The 21700-nt window shown below is 43.5% G+C and overlaps 1 protein-coding gene across 1 annotated transcript; it reads left to right on the forward strand.

Moving 5' to 3' along the window:
- Positions 1–16467: 16467 nt before the first annotated feature.
- LOC311131358 (volume-regulated anion channel subunit LRRC8D-like) lies at positions 16468–19008 on the forward strand (the record flags this gene model as incomplete). Its single annotated transcript, XM_084164318.1, has 2 exons — positions 16468–16706; positions 16818–19008. 2 exons carry the CDS (start codon positions 16468–16470, stop codon positions 19006–19008), a joined length of 2430 nt encoding a protein of 809 aa, XP_084020444.1.
- Between the last annotated feature and the right edge of the window lie 2692 nt (positions 19009–21700).

Here is a 21700-nt window from a genome sequence, read left to right on the forward strand (position 1 = left end):
AATGATCATGCTGTTTAAACAGCTTCTTGATATTCCACACCGGTCAGGTGGATGGTTTATCTTGGCAAAGGAGAAATACTCACTAACAGGGATGTAATCAAATTTGTGCACAACATTTTAGAGAAATAAGATTTTTGTGCATATGAGAAATGTCTGGGATCTTTTATTTCAGCTCATGAAACATGGGACCAACACTTTACATGTCGCATTTGTATTTTTGTTCAGTGTAAATGTAAAATGCTTTGAAAATAAAAATATTGGTATATGCTCAATGCTGCGTTGATATTTCACAGAGATACGCTTATTTTTGTGAGAAATCTTTGAAAAAGAACTAAAATATGAAAATACTACATGTCATGTCTCAAAATCGATATCCATCTTACCTCTATATTGTTTTATGTCCTGTGGATTTGAGAAGAAAGATGACGAGTTCAACGGGAAAGTGAGCCTGTCAGGTAGCCAGTAGCCTTAATTCTTACACATAATCCAGCCTAGCTGACCTCATGCAATTTCAAAGATATTTGACCACTTTTTTCCTCTGGCTTCCATTGATTTAGTCATCCTAATTCTGGCCATCCTACAAGGGTAAAAACTCCAATAGCTTTTGAATGGATTATGATAGAGACATTACATTTACATTTTACATATTTAGCAGACGCTCTTATCCAGAGCGACTTACAGTTAGTGAATACATATATATTTTTTTATACTGGCCCCCCGTGGGAATAGCCTAAATAATGGTTTTGTATAGCCAGGCCGATTCTGATTCGAATGATGTGCCAGGGCAAACAGCAACATGCGTCTGCATTGCACAATTTTGGCGATTGACCTATGCACCTGCAGCACAAATGACTGGATTCGTAGGTTATAGGCTACACGAGACTGATATTTTCAACCTCTCCCTGACCAAGTCTGTAATACCTACATGTTTCAAGCAGACCACCATAGTCCCTGCACCCAAGAACGACAAGGTAACCTGTCTAAATGACTATCGCCCCGTAACACTCACATCTGTAGCCATGAAATCCTGGTCATGGCTCAGATCAATGCCATCATCCCAGACACCCTGGACCCACTCCAACTCGCATACCACCCCAACAGATCCACAGATAACGCAATCTCTGTTGCACTCCACACTGCCCTTTCCCACTTGGACAAAAGGTACACCTACATGAGAATGCTGTTCTTTGACTACAGCTCAGCTTTCAACACCATAGTGCCCTCTAAGCTCATCATTAACCTAAGGACCCTGGGACTAGATCCTGCACTTCCTGACGGGACGCCCCCAGGTGGTGAGGGTAGGTAAAAACACATCCACTACACTGACCCTCAACACGGGGGCCCCTCATGGCTGCGTGCTTAGTCCCCTCCTGTACTCCCTGTTCACCCACGACTGTGTGGCCGTGCACAACTCCAACACCATCATTACATTTGCAGATGACACGATGGTAGTAGGCCTGATCACCGACAACGGTCAGACAGCCTATAGAGAGGAGGTCAGAGGCTTGTCAGTGAGGCGCCAGGACAACAACCTCTCCCTCAACGTTAGCAAGACAAAGGAGCTGATCGTGGACTGTAGGAAACGGAGGGGCGAGCATGCCGCCATTCACATCGATGGGGCTGTAGTGGAGCTACACTAAGGATCTATCATGGTCCAAACACACCAACACATTTGTGAAAAGGGCACGACAACGCCTCTTCCCCGTCCGGAAGCTGAAAAGATTTGGCATGGGCCCTCAGATCCTCAAAATGTTCTACAGCTGCACCATTGAAAGACTGTTCTCTCTGCTACCGCATGGCAAGCTGTACTGATGCACCAAGTCTGGAACCAACAGGACCCTGAACAGCTTCTACCTGCAAGCCATAAGACTGCTAAATAGTTAGTTAAATAGTTAACCAAATAGCTACCCGGACTATCTGCATTGACCCTTTTTGCACTAACTTTTTTGACTCATCACATACGCTGCTGCTATTGTTTACTACCTGTCACTTTATTTCTAGTTACAGTATATGTACTGTACATATCTACCTCAATTACCTCATACCCCTGCACATCGACTCGGTACAGGTACCCCTTGTATATAGCCAAGTTATCGTTACTCATTGTGTATCTATTATTACGTGTTTTACTTTTCTATTATTTCTCTATTTTCTTTCTCTCTGCATTGTTGGGAAGGGCCTGTAAGTAAGCATTTCACTGTTAGTCCACACCTGTTGTTTACGAGGCATGTGAGAAATAACATTTGATTTGATGATTTGATTAACAAAGACTCGTGGTGATGCTGTGATGACACAGGGTTGCCAGTTCTTCTAACCGGCAACATGCACACTTTGTTAAATTCCTGTTGCTGAAAATAAAGGGATGCTGCCTGGAGGTGTAGACTACTGACGGTACCGATCAAGAATTGAATACACAGCCTGCTTTACGCCTAGCCTAAATAGGATAAGTAGCCAAATTAAATGTGACAAAGTGTAAATATCCGTAACATTGCATATAGTAATACTATTATTATATAATATAATATAGGCCTATAGCCGCAAATCTTGGCCTACTTACAAAGATTGTACTGTTGGCTAAATCATGTGATACGAACAAAGAGCAATAGTTATGGCGTCTTTTTGTAGTCACTAACGCCGCCATGGCTTGTTGGCCAAAGCCTATGGGGAAATTAATGGGTTTTTTGGAGGGTTTTTGGATAAACGCCTAAAATAAGGTCTGTGGTAAACACAGGCTTAGCAGATCTTATATGTTTTGTTCTATGAGATAATCTTCATCAGCTAACGTCACATTTTGTGAATTTTGAAGCGTTTATCTAATCAAAACATGCAAATAAAGGCTTCATAATTCATAAAGGTCATGTTAACAGACTGATATTATCTCATAGAACAAAATTGTGCGCCGCCCTATGGGACTCCCGGTCACACACGGGTCTGTAGTGATGCCTCAAACACTGCCATGCAGTGCCTTACATCCTGACTAGACCGGGCACGCACGTGCCTCCACGTGCACCATTGCGTGCATGTTGATTTTGTCCATCCATAACAGATGTGATCAGTACACGCAGGTTACAATTTCAAAACAAACTCTGAACCAACTATATTAATTTGGGGACAGGTCGAAAAGCATTAAACATTTATGGCAATTTCGCTAGTTAGCTTGCTGTTGATAGCTAATTTGTCCTGGGATATAAACATTGGGTTGTTATTTTACCTGAAATGCACAAGGTCCTCTGCTCCAACAATTAATCCACAGATAAAAGGGTAAACCGAGTTTGTTTCTACTAATCTCTCCTCCTTCAGGCTTCTTCATCTTCTTTGGACTTTATATGGCGGTTGGCAACCAAGTTTAAGGTGTATTACCACCACCAACTGGACTGGAGTGTGGACCTCAGTTAATCTTTCAATCACCCACATGGGTATATGCTTTTGAAAACCAATGAGGAGATGGAAGAGACGGGACTTGCAGCGAACCAAGTTCTATTTTAGCATCTGGCTAAGCAAACGCTTGTTGACGCACGCGAGCAGTGTGGTTGCAATGTTTGAATAACATGTATGTGTACATTTATTTTGCAACGCTCGCGCACGCGAAGCGGGCGGTGTGGTCAGCATGTTAGACCACTGCGCCACTCGGGACACATTTTAATACGATAAAAAGCCTCACATTTTACAGTTGGTCCGCCATGGTTTTGTGTAGCTTAGTTATGCTAATATATTTGAGACCAGTGTATTGCAGATAATTTCATCTTTGACTTAATAAGTAAAATATCTTTGAGTAGTAAACAGGGAAACAACAAGGAGTCCCAGACAGTTCGCAATAGAACATACCAGAGGGGAATCGTTTACAAGGCTACCTAAATTATTGGGATCATCTATTTACCACAAGTCTTTGGAAAACATTGAGCTCGTTGACAAAACAGACCATGGAACGCCTTTTAAAGGTCCGCAGTGGGTCTGTGTAAATTATGCGATTTATATTGGAGACAGGTTTACAGCAGTGAATGTCATCTATTAATTTACTCTTATAGTATTTCTAAGTAGAAGCCATATCAGCCAGGGAAGCTAATTGTTCTCACTTTATGATAGAACATTTAGATTTGTCTGCCTGACTGTGGGGATCTTTTCCTGAATTATTAAGATGTTCTTGTGAACACAACAAAACTACTTATTTTGCTCAAATAGAGATATAATTAAATTGTGTTTTCTTTGAAAATATGGGCCTGGGGGATATGGCATTGCAGATTAGGAGACAGCAGCTGGCAATGAATTATTGGGTCAACCTAGAGGGACATGGGGTGTCTCATCCTGCGAAAGGGATTTTACAGGCATGCTGGGAACATGAGCGAAGACAGAACACAAGCTTTGGGTGGGTGTGTAATACCCAGGCGAAGGAGATGGGTGTCACGATCGTCATTAGATGAAGCGGACCAAGGCGCAGCGTGATATGCGTACATACTTTTATTAAAGTACACAACACAAACCAAAACAACAAAACGATACGTGAAGTCCTAGGTCATACAACAAACAAACCTTACGGATCAAGATCCCACAAAACATACATGCCAAAAGGCTGCCTAAGTATGGTCCCCAATCAGAGACAACGAGCTACAGCTGTCTCTGATTGGGAACCACCCTGGCCAACATAGAAATAAACGATCTAGAATGAAACACATAGAAAACTAAACAATAAACCTACACACCCTGGCTCAACATTAAAGAGTCCCCAGAGCCAGGGCGTAACAGTACCCCCCCCCCCCCCAAAGGCGCGGACTGTGACCGCGCCAACCAAACACAACAGGGGAGGGGCCGGGTGGGCATTCCGCCTCGGCGGCGGATCCGGCTCCGGGCGTGACCACCACTCTCTTTCTACCCCACCGTAGCGCCCCTGGTCTGGTCTGGCCCCGCTGGCCGGAGCTGGACTGGACACCGGTGGAGCGGATTGCTCAGGCACAGGTGGAACAGGCACGGGCCGTGCCGGACTGACGACGTGCATCACTGGGCTTGGTGCGGGGAGCAGGAACGGGCCGGACCGGGCTGAAGACACGCACCACTGGCTTGGTGCGGGGAGCAGGAACGGGCCGGACCGGGCTGACGACGCGCACCACTGGCTTGGTGCGGGGAGCAGGAACGGGCTGGACCGGGCTGGCGACACGCACCACTGGCTTGGTGCGGGGAGCAGGAACGGGCCGGACCGGGCTGACGACGCGCACCACTGGCTTGGTGCGGGGAGCAGGAACAGGCCGGACCGGGCTGGCGACGCGCACCACAGGCTTGGTGCGGGGAGCAGGAACAGACCGGACCGGGCTGGCGACGCGCACCACAGGCTTGGTGCGGGGGACAGGAACGGGCCGGACCGGGCTGACGACGCGCACCACTGGCTTGGTGCGGGGAGCAGGAACAGGCCGGACCGGGCTGGCGACGCGCACCACTGGTTTGGTGCGAGGGACAGGAACAGGCCGGACCGGGCTGGCGACGTGCACCACAGGCTTGGTGCGAGGGACAGGAACAGGCCGGACCGGGCTTACAACACGCACCACTGGCTTGGTGCGGGGAGCAGGAACGGGCCGGGCTGGACTGTGGAGACGGACTGGAGGTCTGGAACGGAGAGCTGACACAACCCGTCCTGGCTGAATGCCTATTTCCACACACTCTGTGTGAGGCATCAGCACAGGACGTACAGGGCTGTGCACTCGTACTGACACTACAGCACGTGGCACTGGCGCAGGATATCCGGGACCGAGGAGGGGTACTGGAGGCCACGAGCGTTGAGCCGGCACACTCCGTCCTGGCTGCATGCCCACCTTAGCACGACACGTGCGTGGTGCTAGCACAGGACATACAGGACTGTGCCGGAACACTCGCGGCACAGTACGTCGCTCCGCATAACTCGGAACCTGCCTGGTCTCACACTGCCTAGCCTGAGTACGGGGAGTTGGCTCTGCTCTACCTCCAGGCTCCGCCAACCACCCTTCCAGCCCCCCAAACCTGGTGGCCTCCTCTCCTAAATCGCTGATGCGCCCTGTAGCTGCCTCCAGCAGCCCCGTCGTCCATGCCGTGTGCCCCCCCCAAAAAATGTCTTGGGGTTGCCTCTCGCGTGTCCGTCGTCGGCACGGTTGGCACCGTTTCTCCTCTCTTGCCAGGGCCTGTACCTTTGCCCAGGGCCCTCTGCCCGCGAATATGTCCTCCCATGACCACCATTCGCCCACCTGAGCCATCGCCAGCTTCTCCTCCTGGGCACGCTGCTTGGTCCTTTTATGGTGGGATCTTCTGTCACGATCGTCGTTAGATGAAGTGGACCAAGGCGCAGCGTGATATGCGTACATACTTTTATTAAAGTACACAACACGAACCAAAACGATACGTGAAGTCCTAGGTCATACAACAAACAAACTTTACGGATCAAGATCCCACAAAACATACATGCCAAAAGGCTGCCTAAGTATGGACCCCAATCAGAGACAACGAGCTACAGCTGTCTCTGATTGGGAACCACCCTGGCCAACATAGAAATAAACGATCTAGAATTAAACACATAGAAAACTAAACAATAAACCTACACACCCTGGCTCAACATTAAAGAGTCCCCAGAGCCAGGGCATGACAATGGGACTATATGGAAGGGAGTTTAGTCCAACGGTAGCTATTCCTGTAAATCCACCATGGCTACTCCCGCCTCCAGTAGTTGATCTAAAAGTGTTGGCGAGACTACAGAAAGATAGGGAGAGTGTTGATCCATCTGATTCGTTTAAGAGACTTCTGGATAATGTGTATCAGGATTTTGTGGCCATGTACACAGATGGTTCAAAAGATCCAAGGACAGGACGTACTGGTTCAGCATTTGTAGTGCAGGAATGTGGGGTGGAGTCAGGAAACGTATTACAGATCATCTAGCTGTATATACGGCGGAGCTGATGGCCATACTGTTGGCCTTGCAGTGAGTGGAGGAAATTAAGCCAGGCAGAGTAGTTATTTGCTCTGATTCATGTGCAGTGTTAATGAGTCTCCAGTCCTTTAGCTCACGTAGCAGACAAGATTATTCTAATAAAGTGTGTACATAAAACGTATTAAACACATCTGTAAAACCACAACGAGGACATCGACCTATCAAGTACATTTCTTTTCATAATTAATTGGGTACATTTTACTCAACTAGAGATTGAAATAAATTGTGTTTCTTTAAAATAATAACACAGGACATTTAATGGTACCTGAATTGACTCAGAAAAGTAACATATGTAGGCCTACAGTATCACAGCGAGGTCAAACAGGTGTGGCCACACACACACACACAGAGAAACTTGCATTCCATTACTTACCATGAGGTCTTTATGAAAAGCCATCTTTCCATCTGACCAGGGCTCTGGTCAAAAGTAGTGCATTATACAGGGAAAAGTTATAGGGAATAGGGTGCCCTTGGGACGCATTCTGCCGGTTGTATTTGTATTTATTACGAATCCCCATTAATGGCTGCCAACCATTAAAAACATTACTTTACATTTCATATTTCTGTATTTTGAAAGTTACATATCTTGATTGCTGACAAGCAAAACATTTTGGGACTATATCAACAATGGACTAATGAAACAAATACCAAAATATAGTTTTAGGGTGGAATTGTCCTTTAAGTGTGTGCCCTCAAGCCACTACTCTACTACCACATATCTACAGCACAAAGTCCATGTGTATGTTATCGTGTGTGTGTATGCATGTGTCTGTGCCTATGTGTGTGTCTCTTCACAGTCCCTGCTGTTGCATAAGGTGTCTTTTTGTATTTTTTTAAATCTGATTTTACTGCTTGCATGAGTTACTTGATGTGTAGTCATGGCTCGATGTAGCCAAGAGCCCCACCCTGCCTATTGTTAACCATTTCTCCATCTCATTCCCCCAGTTAAGCAAATGAAGGGGAGAGGCTGTGACTATAAGTGATGCAGTAAATTACTGTTCCTGTCAATGACTGTATTTGATAAACACCCTTTATTGTGTATGTGTGTCCCTTTTGAAGGTTTAATAAAAACCTTTATTCAGCCAAGAAATCCATATTTTCATTGATGAAATATTCAAACAGACTGAACAGTCATGTACCAATGAGATGAATTAGTTGCATTGCAGTTGTGTGTGGTGTTGTTGCCATTCAGACTCAGCTAGCGTTGGTAGAGAATAACTGATAATTGACAAAGTACCTCAGCCTTAGGAAATCATTGGGGAAAGAAGTCACATATCCAGTTTGTACTAATCTTTATTTGATTTGCTGTAATACAGACAGTATAAAAGCATACATTCAATCTAACAATGTCTTCAATGTGTTTTTGAAAATGAAAGCATAGTCTTCCTTTATTCACCATTTCAATAAGGAGAGGGCATTACCAGTATTAATGGCCAGCAGGCTCAGACAATATCCATAGTAACTATTCCAAGGACTTGTGGTAAGCAGACGATCCCAATAATTTAAGTAGCCTAGTAAACGATGCACCTTCTGGTATGTTCTATTGCGAACTGTCTGGGACTCGTTGTTTCCCAGTTTACTACTCAAATATATTTTACTTATTAAGTCAAAAACGAAATTAACTGCGATACACTGGTCTCAAATAAACTAGGCTACACAGAGCCATGGCGGATCCACTGTAAAATGAGAGGCTTTTTATTGTATTAAAACGTGTTCCCGCAGATAGAACAATGAGACAGATATTTCACCGGATGTATAAATGTGAAGCATCCGCTTGGAGAGGAAGTCCACTGGCCGGCAGAAGATGGAACGAGATGGATTTTGGCCGACATTCTGCACATTTTCTCATCGATGAAACAGTTGATCTCAATACAGTTTTCTGTTCCTAAAACTAAAATCTGTTATGAACAGAGTGGACAGAGTTTTGTAGACTTTACCCTTTGCAAAAGTTTTGAAAAATCGCAAAGGCGAATTGATTTATTGCACACTCGCACTTCAGAGAAGGCGTTCCCTTACGGAAATATGCAGATGTTGTTAGATCGCGCCAATAGGATCAAGCTAGCTCGTGCTTTGCTCTGCCCACCTCATTGCTTGTTCTGCCCACTTTGACTCATTTGTTCCTATTGGAAACGTCAGGCTGTGGTGTATCTCGGTTTAGTTATACAAATCTTTGGTGTCCCAGTCCAACATGCCTAGCTCTGCCCACTGGGGCGTGGCTTACGGAGCGCTCTCTGAAATATGCGCTCGTATCGTCGTATTCCACCGGCTCGCCAACCATCCGCTCCGACAAAAATCAGACCGCGTCTGAATCTAGTTGCCTACCCCTGGATAAATTATTTTTCCAGCCCCCCAACCATCCGCTCCGACAAATATTATCCCGCGGCTGAATGTAGTTGCCTACCCCTGGCCTATACGCTCTAGTGTTAGGTTCAGAGACGGAAGAGGAAGCGAGATACTCCACTCGCTGTTTTTTCTGGTTCAATTAAAGTCAATGAACTACTATGTAGACCAGAACTAGCTGCTTTTGCATTGATGTCTATGGGAGACCCACCCCGTTAAGTAGACCGGAACTTACAATTTTATTCAATGGTAACCGGACTGAGTGAACTATCTTAATTTTTCCACCATTTTTGGTAAGCTAAAGCGATTTCTATCTGCAACGTTGTCCGCGATAACGTTGCTGGCAGGACCCAAGTGTCTCACAGGGCAAGGAGAGCTGTACTTCGAAGTGTTTCAGCCAGACTGTCTTCGCCCTGTCCGAAAATATTTCAATGCGGATTCAGGCGCGCAATAGTGGATCCCCAGTAGGCTACCTCGTGTGAAGCACACATGATAAATTCGAAATGTAATATAGAACACATGTTGTTTAACCATTTCACTCACAAACATGACTTTCAATGTCAAGAGATTTATTTCCCAAGCGGGCATTGAGCAATTCCGTACATTCGCTATTGGGCTGTAGGATTTTTGGGGAAACGAATCCGCGCAGAAATAGTTTTTGGATGTTATCCTAATACCTTGGACAATGTGCATTGAACTGTGGATATAGTTAAAAGACGCTGGATAGGACCACAGCCATTCGCAGTACTATCAATAGGCTATAGTGAAGAGGAATAATGCTGTGTCACATTTGGAGGCCACTCACGAGCATCGCGTGACAGCCAGTCTGAGCCATGCATGCGCCCAGTGCGCCATCGATGATGTAGTGGGATGTATCTAGTCTGGTCGACTAAACCGGCGATGTCTTTACCACGCTATGTGTTATAACCTTTTTAAAATCGACATAGGCACATACAGCCACTGGACTTTTATTTCAATCTATGTAGCCTACAGTAGCACTGGTGGACATTATGTTCTATGTAGGAGGATGTGGTGGGTAGCCAATATAATTTCAGATGTCGGCGTACTGAACCCATTTTGGAACACAGTAAGTAGCCGAAGCTCTTCATAATATAGGAACCATATAACCTAGCTGATATATATAACGCAGTGTTTAGCCTTTTCTGTCATATGGCAATGTAAACAATGCCTATTTAAAATCTCAGACTACTGCACTTGCATGTGGACCAGCAGCTTGTGAATACAGTAGCCTACAGTAGTGTAGCCGAGTTTTTCTCAACTAGGATGTGTTGAGAAACCTAGCTAACATGGTAGCTACCACAAACATCGCCACTTTTGATTGTGGGATGCTGTGGAATTGGAACAGTGGGACAAACTGATGTTTAAACGCTATAGGCTACCTCTATCACTGCTTTGCATGTCCCATATTTTTGAAAACTACATCAGCATTAGACTGCCTATGTTATATTTAAGCAATAAGGCACGAGGGGGTGTGTTATATGGCCAATATACCACTTCTAAGGGCTGTTCTTACGCACAACGCATCACGGAGTGTCTGGACACAGCCCTTAGCCTTGGTATATTGGCCATAAACAACAAACCCCTGAGGTGCCTTATTGCTATTATAAACTGGTTACCAACGTAATTAGAGTAGTAAAAATAAATGTTTTGTCATACCAGTGGTAAATGGTCTGATTTACCACGGCTGTCAGCCAATCAGCATTCAGGGCTCGAACACCCAGTTTATAATTACCACTAAATAGGAGTTGACATGGAGTTCTATTTTTATTCAGGATAAGACATTGGATCTATGGTAAGCCTAATATGAATATTTCACTGTCTCTAAAGTTCAAATGTCAATTTCCCCTCACACCTACTCAGGCATTGAACAGATTTTCATTTTGTTTGTGTGACTGTTCTTGTCTATCAGTGTATCAGTGTTTTGTTACTTGTCGTGTTGTATGTTTTTGTGTGGACCCCAGGAAGAATAGCTGATGCTTCAGCAAAAGCTAATGGGGATCCGAATATACCAATTACATGCAACAATCAAGTGCATATGCTTGCTCAGTTTAAAATATGGGCATGTTGCACAACACAGTAGCCTAGTCTTGACACCAGGAGGCTGGGTAGAGTAGTGATCTGCCCAGCAAATCATAGCCTTCCTCTGTGTGATAATGCTCATCATTGGGAAATCATATGGTTAATTTTATGTCCATGGGTCTACTGAGTGCTCTGATTGGATGCTTTAGATGCCAATCATTATCTGTTGACAAATGAGAGTGACTCTTGCATAGCTTTTCAGTACTTGACCTACTTTGGAAAAGGTCCATACTGAGGTTAGCTTAGGCCTTCAGTCAGTATGCCAGCCATATTCTACATAACTAGGCATAACCCTCACAGCTGCTGTTCTAGTCTTAACCCTCTTGTGCACAGCTGGCTATATAGCTGGAAATATAGAGTTGGCATAGTGGTTTATTTGAACTTGGAATATATGTCTGCTTTATTTGCAAAATGGTTAATTGCACATTTATAACAACATAAGTGTTCTCAACCAATGTTTAAAGGTAAACGATAACACATGCATCACCAAATCTTGAAGCTGGGACAAGTACACAGTGTACTGTCTACTAAGTCTACATTTCTGCTCACTCAGGAGTTCAGTTCCATCTTAAAGCAACGCCAACATCTGGGCCTCAGTGTGGTTATGCAAGGCTAGGGCTGCGTCCCAAATGTCACCTTATTCCCTATGTAGTGTGTAGGGAATAGGGTGGCAACTTGATCCCCAACTTGCACTGCCTCTGAAATACAGAAACTTGTACCAGTTGATTTCCATTGTATTTCAGCATTTTGTCTGAGCAGATTTGGATGTGGAAGATGGACGTTTGCATCTACATGTTGCATGCTATTTCTGTAGGCTGTGTCAATTGGTTACCCTCTGGATGAATGAGTGATGAACCACTGAAGGTGATAACATGGGCCAAGTGTGCATCACTCTGGACAGCAGGTCAGAGGAATGCATTATATGGATCCTTGCTAAATGGGCCATGTTACAATTCCCAGAAGTGGGATGGCGGCTGTGAGGCCATCGGAACGCACTTCCCGGACGTGTGAGGGGGCTGAGTAGTTGAAGCACGGGGACATGCATTCCCATTGGGAGGGGGCAGTGTAGCGATCCTCGCTCTATTAGCCATGTTACAATTCCCAGCAAGGGGGTTAACCTTATTAGCATGATGCGTAGGGTGTTTGCTTTCCTGCCCTGCCGTTTGCTACAGTATTATGAATGAGAGTATATTCAGTTCACTTCCAAGACTATTGCCATCTTGGACAGGTTTCTCTTGCAAAAGAGATTTTAACTGTGAGACTAAATTGTATATATATAAAGGTTAAAAGATGACGGTACCCAATAATGACATTTGAGAATGAATGTTGAATTATCATATAGGGTATCCGAATTTAAGGATCTCAGATGATATAGTGAATATATTGAAGTATTTATTTGTTTGAAGACAATATGTACCCTAATGCATATCATTTTGAATTAGACAAGATGTTTGAGGCCGCAATTAGCTTAAATGCACATAATTACAAATGAGCTACAGAGTACTCTGCCTGTAGCAAACGTGTGACTGATTGTCTGGCTGTTCACTTCACTTTCCAGTTCTCTATTCAAAGGACAAAATTAAGGACCACCCTTTGTTTTTTTTGCAGTTCTCTTTGTAGAGGCAGACATTCTTAACTCCCCTGCCATCTTTTCTGTCTGGCTGTCAGGTTTTAGTAAGGCTTTGGGTTTGTTCTTAACGCGTGAGTTAGTCACATCAAAGCCAAAATAAGTTTCATATGATGAAGGGTAGGTATAAAGCTAGAGATTATCAAGACAAGCAAAGACAAAGACAGGAATGACTTAAACAGTTTTTGATTAGATAATATAAACTAGAGTTTTAGGTGGAACATGTCATGACTAAGCCCATGTCGATAAGCTTTAGAAAGTGGAAAATATGCAAAGCCCTGCTGTTCTTCTGGTCTGTATGGTGTGCAAGGTCTTTCCACTCACACAAAATGTAGATTGTTTTAGAGTTGCGGATAGTGATGGGGAAAAATCGATACAGTTACATATCGAGATATTTTTTATCAAACTATCGTATTGTTTTGACAATATAACAATATTATTTTTGCGCTAGTTGGTTGTACCTGCACCAAAACTCCAGTATTTTTTCTTCATAGCTTGTTCTCCATCTTATTTTTTAAATAGGAAGCCAATTTGTTTTCAGCACTTTAATTTCCATGACTGATCAAAACTTGTTTTTTCATGGCTCTCTCTTGTCCCTCTGCAGCAGACATACAGTGCATTCAGAAAGTATTCAGACCCCTTGACTTTTTCCACATTTTGTTAAGTTACAGCCTTATTCTAAAACTGATTAAATTGTTTACCTCCCCCCTGATCAACCCACACACAATACCCCATTATGACAAAGCAAAAACAGGTTTTTAGAAATGTTAGCAAATAAAAATAAAAATAACCAAGAAATATTACATTTACATAAGTATTCAGACCCTTTACTCAGTACTTTGTTAAAGCACCTTTGGCAGCGATTACAGCCTCGCATGTTCTTGGGAATGACGCTACAAGGTTGGCACACCTGTATTTAGGGAGTTTCTCCCATTCTTCTCTGCAGATCATCTCAAGCTCTGTCAGGTTGGATGGGAGCGTCGCTGCACAGCTATTTTCAGGTCTCTCCACAGATGTTAGATCTGGTTCAAGTCCGGGCTCAGGCTGGGCCACTCAAGGACATTCAGAGACTTGTCCCGAAGCCACTCCTGTATTGTCTTGGCTGTGTGCTTAGGGTCGTTGTCCTGTTGGAAGTCGAACCTTCGCCCCAGTCTGAGGTCCTGAGCGCTCTGGAGCAGGTTTTCATCAAGGATCTCTCTGTACTTTGCTCCGTTCATCTTTCCCTCGATCCTGACTAGCCGCTGAAAAACATCTGCCACCACCAAAGTAATTTAATCAATTTTAGAATAAGGCTGTAACGTAACAAAATGTGGAAAATGTGAAGGGGTCTGAATACTTTCTGAATGCACTGTATGGTGAGCAATATGTTTGGCACATCGAATTGCAATAAAATCACAGTATCGAATCGCAATACATACAGTACCAGTCAAAAGTTTGGACACACCTACTCATTCAAAGATTTTTCTTAATTTTTTTTATTATTTTCTACATTGTAGAATAATAGTGATGACTTCAAAACTATGAAATTAGACATGGAATCATGTAGTAACCAAAAAAGTGTTAAACAAATCAAAATATATGTTATATTTGTGATTCTTCAAAGTAGCCACCCTTTGCCTTGATGACAGCTTTGCACACTGTTGGCATTCTCTCAACCAGCTTCATGAGGTAGTCACCTGGAATGCATTTCAATTAACAGGTGTGCCTTGTTAAAAGTTAATTTGTGGAATTTGTTTCCTTCTTAATGCGTTTGAGCCAAGGTGACAAGGTAGGGGTGGTATACAGAAGATAGCCCTATTTGGTAAAGACCAAGTACATATTATGTCAAGAATAGCTCAAATAAGCAAAGAGAAATGACAGTCCATCATTACTTTAAGACATGAAGGTCAGTCAATCCGGAAAATGTCAAGAACTTTGAAAGTTTCTTCAAGTGCAGTCGTAAACCATCAAGCGCTATGATGAAACTGGCTCTCATGAGGACCACCACAGGAATGGAAGACCCAGAGTTACCTCTGCTGCAGAGGATAAGTTCATTAGAGTTGCCAGTCTCAGAAATCGGCAATTAACTGCACATCAGATTGCAGCCCAAATAAATGCTTCACAGAGTTCAAGTAACAGACACATCTCAACATCAACTGTTCAGAGGAGACTGCGTGAATCAGGCCTTCATGGTCGAATTGCTGCAAAGAACCACTACTAAAGGACACCAATAAGAAGAAGAGACATGCTTGGGCCAAGAAACACGAGCAATGGACATTAGACCGGTGGAAATGTGTCCTTTGAGATTTTTGGTTCCAACTGCCATGTCTTTGTGAGACGCAGAGTAGGTGAACGGATGATCTCCGCATGTGTGGTTCCCACCGTGAAGCATGGAGGAGGAGGTGTGGGGGTGCTTTGCTGGTGACACTATTATTTAGAAATCAAGACACACTTAACCAGCAAGCCTACCACAGCATTCTGCAGCGATACGCCATCCCATCTGGTTTGGGCTTAGCGGGACCATCATTTGTTTTCAACAGGACAATGACCCAACACACCTCCAGACTGTGTAAGGGCTATTTTACCAAGAAGGACAGTGATGGAGTGCTGCATCAGATGACCTGGCCTCCACAGTCCCCGACCTCAACCCAATTGAGATGGTTTGGGATGAGTTGGACCGCAGAGTGAAGGAAAAGCAGCCAACAAGTGCTCAGCATATGTGGGAATTCCTTCAAGACTGTTGGAAAAGCATTCCAGGTGACTACCTTATGAAGCTGGTTGAGGTGTGCAAAGCTGTCATCAAGGCAAAGGGTGGCTATTTGAAGTGTTTAACACTTTTTTGGTTACTACATGATTCCATATGTGTTATTTCATAGTTTTGATGTCTTCACTGTTATTCTACAATGTAGAAAATATTAAAAATAAAGAAAAACCCTTGAATGAGTAGGTGTTTCCAAACTTTTGACTGGTACTGTATAGAATCTTGAAAATTGCAATACATATCGTATTGGCACCTAAGTTTCGTGATAATATCATATTTTGAGGTCCCTGGCAATTCCCAACCCTAATGTTCATGTAGTAATGAAAGAAATGATTGGCAGATAGCCTAGAGGTTATGTCATAAAATTATTAGTCAGAAGAGGGCATGTTGCCATATTCAACTTAGGCTAATTGTACATGTTGATGAAGATGTACTGTTCTTTTCTTCAATGACGTGTGTTCTGCATTTTTAATGCCAAAATCTGAGTTGATCAGTGATGACTGATTTTCCAAATTGCATGTAGTCAAATTAGGACCCATAGCGATACATAATCTAATCAAGACATGTAATGTAATGTAATTCCCACTGATAAAAAAATAAAAAATAAAGAATGTGGGCTTAATTAATTTTCGGAAGGTATTTAATTGCACTTTTTTGTTAAATCATGTGTATATTCTGTTTGCCACTGTTTAATTAAAACGTCTGCTTTCTGTTGCAGTGATGTTTACTCTTACAGAGGTAGCTGCCCTGAATGACATCCAGCCAACCTATCGGATCCTGAAACCATGGTGGGACGTCTTTATGGACTACCTGGGCGTCGTCATGCTGATGCTGGCCATATTTTCTGGAACCATGCAGTTAACCAAAGACCAGGTGGTTTGCCTTCCCATCCTGGAACAAGCTTCAGAGGACCCCAGCGGCTTCACGACACCGCAGCCAGCGGAGGGGTCTGGTTCTGGGTCAGGGAACGGAGGAAGCAGGGTGACGCTAGCTGCCGCTCCACTAATGACTAAAGATCTGCCGGATAGTGTTGTTCATCAGATCCACTTTACACAGTCTGGTGGTGTTAGACAGCCGCCTCCTCCAACAGGCGTCAGGACAAACCTGGACTTTCAGCAGTATGTTTTTGTCAATCAGATGTGCTACCATGTCGCCCTGCCGTGGTATTCTAAATACTTCCCATACCTTGCTCTCATACACACCATCGTCCTCATGGTCAGCAGTAACTTCTGGTTCAAATATCCAAAGACTTGTTCGAAAATAGAGCATTTTGTGGGGATTCTGGGGAAGTGTTTTGAGTCTCCTTGGACAACCAAGGCTTTATCTGAGACGGCGTGTGAGGACTCAGAGGAGAATAAGCAAAGGCTCACTGGTGCCCCTTCCCTGCCAAAACATTTCTCAACCAGCAGTGAAGAGGGAAGTCCTAACCAGTCCACCCCGATGCTGGCTAAGTCTGGGGTGAAGTTCACTGCTGATAAACCTGTCATTGAAGTCCCATGCATGAACATACTAGACAATAAAGATGGAGAGCAGGCCAAGGCCCTATTTGAAAAGGTTAGGAAGTTCCGTACCCACGTGGAAGACAGTGATTTGATCTACAAGCTCTACGTTGCCCAAACAGTGATCAAAACGGTGAAGTTCATTTTGATCTTGTGTTACACAATGACGTTTGTTGCTGCCATTGACTTTGACCATGTGTGTGAGCCTGACATAAAACATTTAACTGGGTACACTAAATTCCAATGCACACATAACATGGCATTCATGTTAAGGAAGCTGCTTGTCAGCTATATTTCCCTTGTCTGTATATACGGCCTCATCTGTATATACACTCTCTTCTGGCTCTTTCGACGACCTCTCAAGGAGTACTCTTTTGAGAAAGTCAGAGAGGAGAGTAGCTTCAGTGACATTCCTGACGTGAAGAACGACTTTGCGTTTCTCTTGCACATGGTCGATCAGTACGACCAGCTGTACTCTAAGCGTTTTGGCGTCTTCCTCTCTGAAGTCAGTGAGAACAAGCTGCGGGAGATCAGCTTGAATCACGAGTGGACATTCGAGAAACTGAGACAGCATGTAACCCGCAACGCTCAGGACAAACTGGAGCTCCATCTCTTCATGCTGTCAGGTCTGCCAGACGCTGTCTTTGACCTGACCGATCTGGAGATCCTGAAGCTGGAGTTGATCCCAGAGGCCAGGATAACAGCTAAGATCTCCCAGATGATCAACATTCAGGAGCTGCACTTCTACCACTGTCCTGCCAAAGTCGAGCAGACTGCGTTCAGTTTCCTTCGTGACCACCTCCGGTGCCTTCATGTCAAGTTTACGGACGTAGCCGAGATCCCCACTTGGGTGTACCTGTTGAAAAGTCTGAGGGAGCTGTACTTGGTCGGGAATCTGAATTCTGAAAACAACAAGATGATAGGCTTAGAATCTCTCAGAGACCTGAGGCATCTAAAGATTCTGCATTTAAAAAGCAATTTGACGAAGGTTCCGACCAACATAACAGATCTCTCTCCACACCTGCTCAAGCTGGTGGTACACAATGACGGTACTAAACTCCTGGTACTGAACAGTTTGAAGAAAATGATGAACCTAGCTGAACTGGAGCTTCACAACTGTGAACTGGAGAGGATACCCCATGCTATTTTCAGTTTGACCAACCTGCAGGAGCTGGACCTGAAATCCAACAACATTCGCACCATTGAGGAGGTCATCAGCTTCCAGCACCTCAAGAGGCTGATCTGCCTCAAACTGTGGCACAATAAAATCATTACCATTCCATTGTCCATAAGCCATGTCAAAAACCTTGAGTCCCTCTATCTTTCGCACAATAAACTTGAATCTCTGCCTGTACCCTTGTTTAACCTGCTCAAGCTGAGGTATCTGGACATTAGCCACAACTCCATAGTGGTGATTCCGCTGGAGATTGGTTTCATGCAGAACCTCCAGCACTTTGCCATTACAGGCAACAAGGTGGAGGTAGTACCCAAGCAACTGTTTAAGTGCACCAAACTGAGGACACTATGTCTGGGACACAACTGTATCGCCATCCTTCCAGAGAAGATCAGCAATCTGGTGCAGCTAACAAACCTGGAGCTGAAGGGAAACTGTCTGGACCGCCTGCCGCCCCAGCTAGGCCAGTGTCACCTCCTCCGCAGGAACTGCCTGGTGGTGGAGGACCACCTGTTTGACTCACTCCCCCTAGAGATCAAGGAGAGTATCAATCAGGAAGTCAACGTACCCTTTGCTAATGGGGTGTGAGTGTGGAAGGACAGTGACAGTCACTTTACCCATACAGGAGTGGGATTACAAAAATGAGACAACAACTGTCCACTGTCAATGTTTTTAATTACAACATGTGAACTGAAAGAAAGGTTTTTGCTCAGGGCTGACTCATCATGAAAGAACAGATTATGTTTTAAACTGGTAGAAAATGGCACTGTGCTCACTCATTATGAAAGAAGATTCCAGGGACTGTGGAAAAAGCCATAATTATGGTCTAGTACAAGAATGGTAGGTTAGTTCCAGAGTTATGGCCTGGTTCCAGAGTGATGGTCTGGTTCAAGAGTGATGGTCTGGTTGAAGAGTGGTCTGGTTGAAGAGTGATGGTCTGGTTCCAGAATGATGGGCTGGTTCCAGAATGATTTGGTGGTTCCAGAGTGATGGGCTAGTTCCAGAATGACAGGCTAGTTCCAGAATGATGGACTGGGGTGTAATCATTAGTCCAAAACAGAACGTTTTGCAACTAAAACTAGAGTTTCTATTGGACAATTAATGTAGGTCCTCCCCCGTTTTGTTCCGTTTGCTTCCGTTTAAGAAATGTTTTGCAACAGAATCGGCGTAATGACTACGCCCCTGGTTCCAGAATCGGGCTAGTTCCAGAATGAGGGTCTGGTTCCAGAGTGACGGCTAGTTCTAGAATGACGACAATGTTTGTGTTAGACCACTAAATGATTAGTCAATGTTCTGAGGAAAATGGATGCTCCTCTTAATAATAACGGAACAGTGAATGGTGGTGTATAATTTATAGATGCCAGGGATATATGTTCTGATGAGATTTTATCTTTGTGTTCTTTTGTTTTATAGCAACATTTCTCGACTTTTTACCTGAATCCAGGAAAGTCCATATCGTTGCTGTCTGATGAAAACCTCTTATCTCCAAAACACACTTTTCAGGGAATAGAAAGAATGACCCTATTTTCCCAATAACGAACATACAATTATGAAACTTCATAAGCTATTTTGAATACATTGTCTTGTCATGACAGGTTCAGAGTACATTGAGGGGAGTTAGTGCTTTCAATAAATGTTTTTTAAAAAAGGTTTTCATCAGACAGCAACGATATGTAGCAGTTTAGGGATTCCTCTCACGATTTATACTTTGATATCTTGTTATGTATATTTCATACAGTATATTACCTGCAGCTGTGTGAAAGGAACAACCAAACTCTCCGACAAATGCGACAACCCAGTCAACAAGCCTGCCTATGCCCCTACTGTGTTAATACTGTACTGTCAGAACCACACTCAATTAACAGACTGAAGAGTCCATCAACAAGGATGATTATAAAACACTATTGCAGGGTTTCCCAAACTCGGTCCTCGGGATCCCAAGGGGTTCACGTTTTGGTTTTTGCCCTAGCACTACACAGCTGATTCAAATAATCAACTAATCATCAAGCTTTGATAATTTGAATTGGCTGTGTAGTGTTAGGGCAAAAAACAAAATGTGCACCCTTGATGTGACAACCCCTATGTATCTGTAATATGGCCTTGGCTGCTAACTAAATAACTGTGCATGTGTATGTTTACTATCCTAGTCTTATGCTCATAAATGTGTCAGTAAAGTATTTAACTCTTTCAACAGACATTTTCAACACGTTCGTTCTCCTATGACGCATTCATACTCAAATAAAACCATGTCCCGAATGAATTTCACAATATGTTTGAAGCATTTCAACTAGCCTACAACCACTGATATGGTTGTATGCAACCAGAACGTGATGCAGGCCATGCCAGGTCAGTTTTAATTGTTTTGCACCTTTCAATAAGTCAAAAGTTTCTTATTTTCCTGCATTCCATTGGTGGCACACATTTAGTTATATGGCGCGTATCTTTTCCATTAATTTGGGATTCAGACCTGCAGATATCTCCTAATGCATTTAGGCTGATCTACACTACAGATGCTGTTAAATATGGATTCACCTCAACATAATACCACTTTTTTGTTGCATGGAATCATCTGACAAACTTAGACTTTTGGGTGAACTTTCCCTTTAATTTGAACTTTTGTTCAACCAGTGAAAAATGCTGCCATCTCAAGTGCTGCAGTGTTCAGTCTCATATAGTTCAACGATTTTGAATGTTAAGGTATGACAATTGCAACTCAATAAAGGAATTGCGAAGCAAACCAACTGTGTCAAGTCTTGCATGGATTTGATGACAAGGTCATGGGGTTATGAGTAGATTGCACTTGCAAAGTATAGATTTCAATTATTGGAGCCCCAAATCAAAATGTATCAATCACAATGTGGACGATCGAAGGATTAGAATGATAGAATATAAGCATGAACATATTTGATGCATTATTGATGAACTGCAATACATTTTAAGAATGTTAATATGGCATAATGTGATGACATTACCATTTCCAAATTATTCTTATTATTTTCTCTCCATGATTGTATTTTGAAACTTGTTTAAGATAAATGTTTGTTCCTTGTTTTATATTGTATCATTTTGTAGAACATGTTTTTACCAAGGTATTTATATTTAAAGTCATGAGAATAATGTGTAGAGAGACTGTCTAACCAAAAGGTTAGAATGAGGGATCAAAGCTTGATTTCTGACTTGTAATGTTTGACAATCCGTAAATTAGGCGTGCTTGTGTGTGTGTATGTGCACGTGTGTGTGTGTGTTTGGCAAGGAATGATTACTTGATTAAGTTCCAATA

Source organism: Coregonus lavaretus (assembly GCF_964263955.1).
Source record: "Coregonus lavaretus genome assembly, chromosome: 6".
NCBI lineage: Eukaryota > Metazoa > Chordata > Actinopteri > Salmoniformes > Salmonidae > Coregonus > Coregonus lavaretus.